General features: G+C 39.9%; 1 protein-coding gene across 1 annotated transcript in view; it reads right to left on the bottom strand.

Annotated features, from left to right (window-relative positions):
- Window positions 1-8,255: 8,255 nt before the first annotated feature.
- The window catches only part of MID2 (midline 2), a 70,164-nt gene continuing 65,524 nt past the window's right edge, over window positions 8,256-12,895 (bottom strand). Inside the window, exons 7-9 of the mRNA XM_012644795.1 lie at window positions 10,912-11,073; window positions 9,136-9,343; window positions 8,256-8,771 (exon numbers count right to left, since the gene is read on the bottom strand). Of these exons, the coding sequence (XP_012500249.1) occupies window positions 8,369-8,771; window positions 9,136-9,343; window positions 10,912-11,073 (773 nt within the window). The 3' untranslated portion in view covers window positions 8,256-8,368. The remainder of the gene's footprint in view (window positions 8,772-9,135; window positions 9,344-10,911; window positions 11,074-12,895) is intronic.

Here is a 12,895-nt window from a genome sequence, read left to right as displayed (position 1 = left end):
CTTCCTGGTTAACCCTGATTTCAGGAGCCGCTGGACCAGGTCATTTCCTCAGTGCTGGACCTTAAACTTGTTCACCTTGGGCCAAAGGGAGCCATGGCTAAGATCCTTGCTAGCAGCTCACCAGGCATCTGGGAATCTGCTGGCTTGGGCATGGATACAGGGATTAACTCTTCATGTTCTGGGGAGCCAATAATAGTCTTTACCTTATAGGTTGCTGGGAGGACTAAATGAGTCACTGCATCTCGATTGCTTAGCATAGTGTAAGCAATCAATCAGTGATAGCTCCTATGATTAGAAAAGTGTTCATTCGTTGATCGTCTGTTACTCCTCTAGATTATGAGTCTCATGAGGGCAAGGACTATGTTTCTTATTCATCACTGAACTTCAGCACCTGAAGCAAAGAAACTATCAATAAATTATCTGTTGAATGAATGAGTAAATGAATGATTGAATGATAACTTGGAATGGTGGCTATACCAAGACCCTCTCCTCTGCCCCATAAGGAGTGTATTTGTGGGAGTTTGGGGGGGAAAGTCCATGATTGTGGAAGGCAGCACACAGAACCCTTGTCGGTTGCTGTATCGAGTGACCTGCTGTGCCCTTGGAAAATGGAATGTCTTTGGCAATTATTTACATGGACACATAGAAGACTGTCAGACAGCTGGCCTGAAATTTGAAACTCAGGCATGGCTAGCTAGAGCAGTATTTGCATTTTGTACAGTTGGTGAGTAAAGCAGGATGGGAAGAGAGAGCTGGAGTGGAAATTTCAAAAGTAATGGTGGCAAATATAAGTGGGGGAGATGGGCAGGGGAGGTCCAAGTGAAGTATGTATGGGAGAGGATAGTGATCCTAAAGGGAATCAGATGATGGTCCTAAAGTAACAGTAATGTCGCCCACTTTTCCACCCCAGTCATAGGATTCCTGGTGATCTGCCCTGATGTCCCAACATTCTTGGGGTAGGTATACAGATTAGGCTTCTGTCACTACAGTCACTAAATCTGCATTTATGGAAATCCATACTGTTAGGGCTAGAAGGGACCTTAGAAATTACCCATACACTTTAGTGAAAAACTAAGAGCCTGAGATAGCAAAGGATTTGGACCTTGCTTCTCTGGCATTGGTACTGAATCTTTCAGGGCCTGAATTTATTGTATATCCTAATTATTCCCTTAATCCCTACTCCATCCCCACCTCCAACCCCAAAGAGACTGAGAACAAAAGGATATGAATGAAAGGTCAGCAAAGAGGAGGGAGACAGGAGGTTCCTCAACAGACCCTGACTTTACTTCCTTTTGCTTCCTCCTGGGGAAGTTACCTGGACCTTCAACTAGCCTCTGTTGGAGAATGGCTCCCCTCTGGCACCCTAGCAACCTGGAAATATCCACAATGGTCCCTTAGGCAAAGGCTTGAACCACAGCTAATCTGAGTCTTGTCAGAGTGCCTGTGATCCTTCCAGAGCACAAGAGAATAGGAGGCCTGAGAGGAGCTGCTTCAAAGTCATCTCCTACTTGCCTCCTTATCTCCCCTGGGAGGCTGTCACGAGACAATTTTTCATAGCCTCCCACCTCCGTGGTTCTGATAAGGTACAAGACTTCCTGACCCACTTCCCTCAGAATAGAACTACAGACTATAAAGCTACTTAGCTGCTGTCTAGAATTGGCCTCTTAGCAATTGGATACCCCACAACTCACATGGCAGTGTTCTGGCCCCTTTTGTTTCAGTGTCATCCTTTTTGTTGTTTAGGACAAGGACCACTAGGAGCTGGAACCTTTGACTGCTTTTTCTTTCACTGTGTGAATAACAAACTGTTTGAAACTAAAGGTGATTCATTGTATGTTTACTTGTTACGTCAGTCAGGCCTCAGACTTGGCCTTGCCTTATGTGTTTGACAGCTGCTTGCTGTGAATTTTGCATTTCTGGGATATCACAGCACCCTCCCTTATCACTGAGGGAGTTGAGCTGGACAAAAAAAAAGTAGATCATAATGGCTTTCTCCTGCCACTGCACATCAGAGGGATAATCAGCCCAAATTCCATTTTCTGGGACTTTCAATCTGGATGGAGTAGTAGCAGATCCTTTTTGCATTCTGTGTACAAGGCCAGCCCTATAGAAAATAGAGTTGATGTCCATATATAATTATTTGAAAGACTCCTCTTGGCCCAAAATATGTCCCCTACAAACCTACCAGGGCATTGTTGTCAGACCCTTTTAAATCTGAAAGTCTGAAGTTTGCCCTCCCCACTTTGTCACCCCCAGGTTAGACAACAAAAACATTCTCTCTAGAAGGTCCTTGTTAACATTTCTTGCTTTCTGAGAAGAGGTAAAGGAAGGATTTGGTAGGAGTATGAATTTTGCCCATACTCCTCTATTAGCACATTATTTTTTTTCTTTTTTATTTCAGCATATTATGGGGGTACAGATGTTTAGGTTACACACTAGCACATTATTGATGGTTAATTTATTAATTCTTCTAATTGTGCCTTTTGAAGGAGCCTGGCTTTCAAGAACAAGGGCAAGAAGCAGTCACGGGAATGCTGGACCAGGAATATCTATCTAAGGGGGATTTGACAAGTGGTAGTGGTAAGTTTACCTAACCTTGAACCTCACAACGTACAAGGTGGCCTGCTTGTCATTCTGCTTACCAGGCTCTAATTCTATTCAAGCAGCATTTACTAAGCATCTACTGTGTACAAGTCTCCATGTACTCTCACTCTACTCTCACTCCAGTAAATGCTCCCTTTTTCAACTATCCCTAGTGACTCATTGAGTTCATAAATCTAAAACTATTTGGGAAGAATTATTGAACTGGGTACCCCATTATAAATGTTAGGAATTTTTTTCATCTTATTATCCCCCTCCTCCACAAAAATGAGAAGAGTATTAGGAATGTAACAAGTAGTCATAAGGTCTTGATGACTAGGCCAAACCAGTCACAACTGTAATTTGTATATTGTGCCCAACAGTTATAGGAAGACCACCTCGATCCTCCATTCCTGGAAATTCAGTGAAGCGGAGTCATTTTCATTAGCTATCATGCTAAATACATTTTCAATATCCTTGTAACAACCTACTCCTAATCTTTGTAACTGAGACCACCTCACCGCCACCTCAGGCTCAGCTTCACTGAGACTCTGGGACAAATTCTATTCCTAAATAGGGGAACATAAAGAACCCTGTGTCTGCTCTGCCCTGGCACATAAATGGAACTAGCCTTTCCAAACATCACATCACAAAAAAAATATATGTATATTAAAATCTTAGCTGTGAGTAATAACCCCATATTTGGCATTTGCCCAGACTCCTCTCCAATTAGATTACTAAATTCCTGATGTTCTAAGCTTTTGTCTCCTTTGTATTTTAATCCTCTTGACTTTCGGCTAGAGTTCCTATAGGCCCTTGGTCTAATGACCTGTTTTAAATCACTTCTCTAGCTGCTACCCTTGACTGCCCTGCTTCACTTCACCCTGTAGTTTCAGTGCTACCGCCACTCTAAAATATGCCCAATTCCGGCTCTGACTAACCCTCCTACTCACCTTCTACAGGCCAGGTGTTTAACAGTAAGTCAGATCACTTGTTTCTAGTCCTGCCCTAATCTTAACACTGGGATTTCATTTGGTCTTCTTTTAATTCTCACCTTCTGCTCCAATCTCTGAAACTAAATGTGCCATGTTGCCTTGGCCACTATACCTTCATTTCTTTAGTCTTCTTGACTGTATCCTGCTCCTAAAACCAAAGTATTCATGAGTGGATCTCAAGTTCCAGACCCCCCAGACCCTCTGTGCCCAGATCTCTATTATATGATCATTGGTTTCTCTCAAGTCACTTACCCAATTCCAACAACTCATGGCCATCTTCCTTTTAGTCCTCCCCCAATTAAACTCCAGTGAGAGACAACCAAGAACTCATGAATACATATATATTTATTTAATTCATAATATAGCATTTTGGATGGGCTGGGATATTTTAGAGAGGGATGAGGCTGTGTAATCCACAGATGCTCATATTTCTGTCACTGGGAGAGACACTATTGGTCCAGAGCTCCCAGTACAAACAGGCCTGGGGTAAACATTTGATAAAAAATAGTCCAACAATAGTCTAATAAATATTCTAGCCCATAACAACAATACAGCATATGTCTGAAGCTGGCAGACCACACCATAAAAGGCAGTTTTGCCTGACATGATGGCTATCAGTCTGGCCAACCTGTAATACACAGTGGCCAAATACAGCCCAGTGGCTCCAAGGCTGCAGTTGGCTTCAGGAGCTAGAAATAAGTGTAGGAGTGGTTCTTATCTACCTGCCTCATATTCTCCATTCTTTGGAGGAAAGGGTATCAAATATTTGAGCTTATTCAAAAGTCCATCCATGGATTGCTCCATCCAGGTAGTCATATATAAATACGTAAACCAAGGAAGCTTAGAAAATTCACCTAGTGTGTTTTAGCCAGAAAGAACATATAAGTGATTTTGTTGCAATCTGAATTTTACCGCATCCAAAGATACACAATGGAATTACATAATAAAAACACATTCAGATGCAGTTACTCTTACTTACAAATAGCCAGAACCTCAATGTGGCATTAAAATTTTTCATATTCTCAAAACAGATTTAACTTTATTTTGATTATTATTGTGCTTTCTTTAATAAGACAATATAAAAAATGGAAACAAGCATAAATTGCAGACATAAAATAATTTTCTGACAGAAAGGGCTGTGGAAAATAGATTGAGTAAAGCAATAACAACAAAAGCTTATGGAGTCACCTTCCTTGAAGATGTCAAATATAGGTCCTAGTCCCTTTGTCCAACTGGGTTTAGCTAGTGGTAGCCAGTGACTTCTCCTAAGGTCCCTGGCATTGCCAGGATTCTATGAAAGTCTTAATTGAAGTAAGTATCTGGGACTCATCATACCCCCATTGAGTACTTCGCTACCATGTTATATCTTAGAAATCACTTTTCATTATTTGGCTCAGAAGTTGGGACTTTAACTTCATTGCTTATCCCAAACTCAGTTTAATTTCCTACTTTATTCAGTAGACCTGGCTGTGAGTAATTTCTGGCTATAAGCAAAACTTAAATCCACCTTTAAGGAACAAAGTTTGAAAAGATTGAAATGATATTGAAAAGAATGGTGCCACATGCTCCAAAGACAATTCTTTAAGGTAACTGCCAAAGTTTTTAAGGAGCACAATGCTCACTTATATGTATGAGCCCTGGTACATCTGTAAAATAATATCAATACAGCCCAAATGGAGTAGTAACCAAGCTTTTCTGTCCAGCAACTAACAAACATTATTACGGATATCATAGTACAAGAGGGAAACTTTGATAATTCATTCATTTGTTCATTCATACATTCATTCAATAAACATTAGCCAGGCAGCTACTCTGTTGCAGACACTGTGCCAGTTATTAAAAAATACAACAATAAAAAAAGATACAGTCCTTGCCCTCAAGATATTCACAGTCTAGTAGGGAAGATGCTTATCACACATTAAACTTTCGTGTGCATCAGAATCACACAAGGAGCTTGTCAAAAATGTATATTTCTACCTATGTTTCCAGATATTCTAATTAATCAGGAGTACAATCCCAGAATCAATTGTTTTAAAGATGAGTCTAACATAGGTGGTCTGAAAAACACTTTGAAAAACACTGCTACACAATGTGATTATTGCTAAGAGAAGGATGCACAGGGTGTCATGGGAGCTCCAAAGAGAGGAATGTAACCCAATCTAGGGAGTCAAGGAGTTAGTCTGGTTGAGAAGGATAAGGGTGGGGAAAGGTAGTCCAGGCTAGAGTCAAAAGTAGGGTGGGAAAATTAGAGCTTTGTGCCAGAGTACTAAAATCTAAAGGACACAAAAATAAATGAATGATTTTGGAGAGGCAAGGAAAAGGCAAAGGAAATTGGACTGGGGTGGAGGTGGAGTGTTCTATACTTACAGCATTTTCACACTATTCCCTTAATTTAAGGAAAATTCCTGTTGTTTACTCTGGGTATTAAAATTGTTAATAATGTCTCTGCTTCAAGCACAGAGAACAACTTGGCTAGAGTAACCAGTGTATCTGGGGAAAGTAGCAAAAGATGAACCTGGGAAAACAAACAGGGACATGAAAAGTCAAACTCTAAGGAGTGGGGACCTTCTAATGAGTGCTAAGGAGCCAGTGAAAGCCTTTGTGAAGTGGGAAAATCATTTGTTATGTTTAAGAATTTGGGGTTAGGCCCTAGGGGAAAGACCAGGGTAACTGAGAAATGAAGGGCACACATTTTAAAGCACTGCTACACAGCACTGGAGCTGGGGGTAGGGGAGGAAATTAATATTTATGGCACACTTAGTAAATGCCAGGCACTGTGCTAGACAGTTTACACATGCTATCTTTTTAAGTCTTTGAAACAGCCTTGTGAAGTAGACATTATTTTACAGAAAAGGAAACAGAGGCTCAGAGAATGAAGTACTTACCCTAAGTCATACCACGAACAAATGGCAGAGAAACTAGGATCATTTTAATCAAAAGGTTATGAGGTTTCCATTACAGCACTGATGAATTTTACTGAGGTTTCTTATGCCCTTATTAGCAGTAAGGACATAATGGTCTTTAAAACAAAAAAGCTGACTTTGGCACTAAATATGTAGGTTTGAGCCTCCCTTCTGTATCTGCGTCAGTCTTTCTTTCCATGTTAGGTTTAGAAACAATATATAACTGTTATGGCAGGGATTAATATAAATACTTTGTCTCTTCTACAGAATAGGAAGCATTTGACGGCAGGTGCTGTGTGTTATTAACATGTGCACTCCCACAGCAGTTGTGTGGTACCTGGTATCTAATAGTTTATTGAATGAATTAATAAATGAGCATCCACCAAGCTGGTGGAAAAGAAGAAAGAAGAAATTGTGACACTGTTTCCAGGCTCCAATCTGGGGTAATTACTACAGCTACCACTCTGTAATTGTACAATAGTAATATTTTCACAACTCTCAAGTACACTCCTTGAAGCAGACTTAGCTCCTGGAAAGGAGAAAAGCTCTGGTTTTCTGAAATCCCCAATCCCTGCAACGGAACTAACAAAATCACAGACCATAAAGCTCCATTCCCTTCAGAAATACTGATGAGGACTAGGATGAATTTTATGTCTGCATTTGCCAGGAAGAGTTGGCTAAGCAAATGAATAGTGTAAACAAGATTGCAAGAGGAATGATTATTTAACCTATTTAAGAAAACAAACTGTTTTCAGGCATTCTTAAGCACTTCGGAAGTGTTTTATCTGAAAATACAAGTACATTTATATGCAAATAGTTGTTGCATATATAACACTCCATTCTTACCAATTAAGCAAGTTCCTAAAGAACTTCTATTATGCTTTTTAAAGCTTAATTCTAATAACCGTATGTACTTGACAGTAATAAAACTGTATTTCTTTGAAATATTCTGTGACAGAATTTTTAACAATTCAGATGGACCTCCTCTATTAGGAAGCATCAACGAAATTGTGCTCCATAGGACACTTCTACCTGGACCAATTTTCTATCTAGAAATTGCCTCCCTTGTGCAATCTTGTCCCAAATTTCTCCTAACCCAACCTAGAAGTCTTCCCACTCTCTATGTCATTCACCACTGTATGTGTATGTGTGTGTGACAGGAGGGAGGAAGGGAGGAATGGAAGGAGGGAGGAGAGAAATGTTGATTGATTTTGATGTTTCCTTTAGAGGGCAAAAATGGATGGTGTAATTTATTTTCCCTTCTAGTAATATTTCTCACTCAAAATGAGCAAATTAAAAAGTTTGCTGTGTATGTATAATACATAAAATGAATTCTACGGTCACATAAATGTAGAATTCATTTTATATATTATATATACATATTCATGGTTTACATATAATAAACCCTTTACTGTAGGTTTTTATCAAAAGTGGCACACAATATATGACAATTTGAAACTGTTCAAAATTCTATTTGGCCAAACCGGCTAGTACTAGAAAGGTTGACCACCACCCCTGTTCTGGCTGGCTAGCCCTGGTTCGGAGCATCTTTCTGCATTATTTACCCAGAATTATGCTAATTGCTTCCAGTATCATTTATACTCCTGAATCATTGGGAATTTTTAATTCTCTAATGACAACAGATGCATTCTCTAAATTTTTCTCCAATGGCTTGCACCCAGACTACTCAGATAATTGTTCTGAGAAAAACTCAATTCATTAATCCAGATACAAGCTTTAATGCACAAAAATTAAATCTACAATATCTAGTTATTTTGGATGCTTCAAATGGACTTTATTTTGTCTTTCATATATTGAACACTAACTTAGGTTTAGGAGGGGAAGAACTGCTGAATGGGAGAGCTAGTGAATTATATGCTCTCTTGAAATTTAATGACAAGCTTTCATCCCAGAAACATAGGGAGATTCGTGAGGCCTGCAGTTGCATTCCTGCCGCTCAGGGTAATCAATAAAATCTGGGGCAGGTAAGCCAGACAGGATCATTAGGGATTTGTTCCAGATTGTGAATGTTGGACAAACTGGAAGAATGAAGGTCACATCAAAAGTATGAAGATGGAGAGAGTTAGCTGGGTCATAGAAAGACAGCATGTTGTTGTCATAATCCAGGAGGACACCCAGACGCTTCAACTGCGGAGGTACATCCACCAGCATTTCCTTGTTGTTATGTCTCACCACGAAGTTACTATTGCAGCGAGAGAAGACCCATGAGGAGGCATTCTTGCCAATCCATTCATTCTTTGGAGCTGATTTGTAGGCAATACCAATTGCATACCTGGGAGACAGTGGAAATGAGAGAGAGATAAACATTTACAAATGATCTGAGTTGTGCCAGACATCATACAGGATATATAAGAAACAGAATACATGTTTCTTCCTTATTTACATTTAGATGCATAATGCTGATATCACTAGAGCTTTAAAAGCCTAGCAATTAGAGTAATGTGGTAATTTCCAACTCATAGGCCAGTATATTTTCCATGACTTTATTAAAAAGCTGGCAAATTTTTCTAGGAGTGGTTTTCATCGGATACCTTTTAACTTTGATTTACTGGTATTATGGCTGTGCTATGGAATTAGATCTCCCAGGAACCTAACGACAGGTGAGAGAAGAGAAAAGAAAAATGGGATCCACTCACCATGTTGAGGAACCCATGACCACCTCCCAGTAGTGGCAGCCACTGTCAATGAATATATTTCCTGCTGCCCCATAGCACCCTGTGCCACTGAACCTCTCTGGGGTATGGCTTTTTTTCAGAGAGCTTTCATCCTTCTCCATCTGTAATCCATCATTGGAGATCTTCAACTTCCTATGAGTCATTTTGGGATCCAATTTAAAGGGCTGGCCTGAAAAAAAGTAGAAAAGAGAAAAAAGCATAATAAAATATTTAAAAATTTTACCTTTGTCCTCCAGGACCACCACTACCAGGGGAGCCAGATTGTGAATGCTGAACAAAAGGGGAGTCGCAATATGATGATCATTCTTGGGTCAGTGCAAGTTGGCTGCTGTTTATATTATATTAAGAAAGCAGGCCAGAAGCCAGAGTTTTCAATAAAATAAGAATAAAGGTCAATCTCCCATAAAACGACCTTCGTGAAGGCATTTATTTTACCACTGTAGGAAAAAAATGGGGATTTCTCCTAAGAGCATTTTGTTGGAAGTCATATTCTAAGCATATAGGAGCTAACAAACTATCCCTCGTCACATATTATCAAACTAAAAATGAGCTTTGCTTTATTTCAGTGGGTGGTTTTGGATTTGGATAAATTTTAAAGGAAGGAGTGTTACAATGTTTGAGGTGAGGGGGACTGATAAGGTATTGGTGCTTGATGCAAGAGCAAAAAAACCCCTGAGAACTCAGCAACAGGACAGTTTTTTGCCCTCTTACAATAGGGATGCAGGCAAAATATAATTGGGCAACTTTGTTAGAACGACTATCGTATGATCAATGATCAGAGAAAACATTTTTTGTGTATGATCATTCGCAACAGAGAACTCCTTATCACTGTAGGGCAAAAGCATTATTGCCAGGGGGCCAGTTACTGGGTATGGGAGGAGCTTTATTATGCAAAATGCTTCTGTGACAGACACTGTTGGCTAACACGACATGCATTTCCAACTTTTTCTGTTACCCACTTTCACTATAGAGGCTGGAAAAGCTAAATACTCAATTTCCCAGCCTCCCTTGCTGCTAGGGGTGGCTAATAAGATGGAAGCAGAAGTCAGAGTGGAGGAAACTTCTGGGAAGGTTTCTGTTTTTCTGATAAAAGGGATAGCCATCATGTGTACCCACCCTTTCCTCCTTCTTCCTATTTTGAGAGGAAAGATGACATCTGAAGGTTACAGCAGCCGTTTTGCAACCATGTGGCAATAAGCCAATGCACAAAGAGAGAAGGAGCCTGCGTCTTTCATGACATCACAGAGCGGCTGCACCAGCCCTGAACTGCCTACCTTCAAACTTCTCGCTATGTAACAGAGAGAAAAAAATATACTATTCACTTCAGCTACTAACAGTGCTATTTGTTACGCTAAGTTAGTTGTGCTTTCTGTTATTTTAAGTCAAAAGCATTCCTAACAGAATGGCTTCTCTGCAGTAGGATTCTAACAGATCATCACAAATCATGCTCTTTTACTCAATTGTGTCCCAAATATGGGGGAGGGGGGATTAGAGTGCAGAGAAAAATTCTTCACTAATATCTTCCCAAGCTGCCAGCTATTTTATGTATATCTCTGTGTCCACAAATCTCCCATGGGCACCAACAAACCCCTTGCCCAAAGCACAAACGACAATAGCAAAACTCCCCTACCCAGTGCCATTGCTCTCATGCACTGCAATGGTGCCTGATCAGGCTAAATGTACTCCCTGACGTGGGGAGGAAAACTGATCTTCCCTTTCAAAATTACCACAACGTACTGTTTGTTTTTAGTCTGGTAGGTTCACTGTTCCGGCTGCCTGCTTGGTTTATGGCTTTAACAATGAAGATGTATCGTGTCCCGCTCTGGAGTCCATGCACCGTGTAATGGTTCTGTTTAATGTTGGGCACAATCATCCAGCTATCCACTGAATTATACAGGCCTGTAAAGTGGGGAAAGACAAGGACTTTAACTAGCAGGTAAGAGAGATAGGGTGAAAAACACACTGAAAATTCATCATAACCCCTCACCCCAAAAAAAGAAGTGAATTCATTTTGTCTTCTTTTGAGTCTTAGAACACATAATGAGATGAACCAGGGCTTATGATTCCACTATTTCTTTTCTCCCACAGAGCTAGATTTGTGCCAGGCTCCTTGCTTCTGGCAATCGAGCACAACTACTAGCAAAAGTTAGGTTACTTCAATTTTCTACTAAATAACAGGAATGGCCACTATACAAAGTCACAGAATCATCGCTCTTATGGAATCTCTGGATCTTTACCCCAAATGTCCACTTTTCTGAGAGCCGAGTGTGGTCTTGTATGGATGGAGCAGTCCTGTGCAGAGCACAGAAACATGGAAACTCGAGCTGAAAGAACACCTAGACAGCATGTTTCCCTCATTTTACAAATAGGAAACTAGGGTTGAGAGAAGAAAAGTTACTTGACCAAGGCCACAGATAATTGGTGATGGTGCTAAGAGTATAACCCTGGTATTTTTAAAATCTTAGCCCAGTGTTCTCTCTACTATATCATAATTCATGGGGTGAATGACAATGCTTCTTTGTCTCTGCAAAGAAGTGAGGTTTCCAGGGGTTATGATTACACTCTCCCACCTCATCCTCACCCTTACTTCCCAAACTAGCTGGGCTCCAAGGTCTCATAGGGAAGCCAAGGAGATGACATGATAACCAAAGCAAGATATCATCTCCTTACTCTGACACTACACATTTTTACCCCTTCCTGGCTTTAATTCCCATATTCATTTGGGATTGAGTGGTCCAGTAACACATTGTTGCCTGGAACCTTCTTCCCTTCCAAGTAGGGAAAGGGATCAGAGATCTAGGCTTCTGCTTTTGAAAGTCTTTAGACTATAAACATTGACTAAAACAGGAGAAATGTGCATAATTAAAAACATATATTTGGCTAGCTTTCAGTAAAAGAGGGACCAGCATTCTACTCTGTGGATTATCTAGACTTCTCTCTCCTATTACCTGATTTACAGTCAGTTTACCACTTTTTAGCCACAGTTCTACTAAAGGGTGGAAAGGAAAGGGCAAGGAAAATGAGCGGTGAATTTAGTCACTTCTATGCAGCTGTAGTAAAGGATTTAGTGAGGTTGAAGATTGAAAATAATAAGTCATGACTATTTTGCAAGAGATCTGACCAAAACAGTTTTATAATTAATTTGAGAGGAGTTTGAAAATCCTAAATTACAACTAGAAAAATAAACATAATGGAGGACAGATGTGCTATAGAAAGAAGAGGAAGAATTGGTGGAGATGCCCAGTGATTCGTATGAAAAGATAATAAGGCAGGGCCAGGATCAATATCTGAGGCCTTGCCTATCTATGTATCAATGCGTTGTATGAGACATAAGCTGCACATGAAACTTTAATACGAAGAGGACAGTATATGATCTTCGAGATACACTTCTAACAATACAAAAACAAACTTCACAATGAAATACTATGCAGCTGTGAAAAAACAATGAGGGAGATCTCTATGAACTGATGTAGAGTGATTTTCAGGAGATATTTTCAACTGAAAATAGTAAATTGCATAAAAGCATATATAGTATGCTACTTTTATTGAGAGAAAGAAAGGCAAATAAGAAAACATACATATATTTGTTTGGATTTATAAAGAAACAACAACAACAACAGGAAGGATAAACCAGAAAATAATGAAGTTGGCTAACTACAAGGCACAGGGTTGGGGAAACAGGATTAAAAGGATATGGGAGGGAATGACACTTCTCTGAGTA

Source organism: Propithecus coquereli, unplaced genomic scaffold, assembly GCF_000956105.1.
Source record: "Propithecus coquereli isolate 6110/MARCELLA unplaced genomic scaffold, Pcoq_1.0 Scaffold104, whole genome shotgun sequence".
In the NCBI taxonomy this organism is placed as follows: Eukaryota; Metazoa; Chordata; class Mammalia; order Primates; family Indriidae; genus Propithecus; species Propithecus coquereli.
This window is presented reverse-complemented; position numbering and strand designations above follow the sequence as displayed.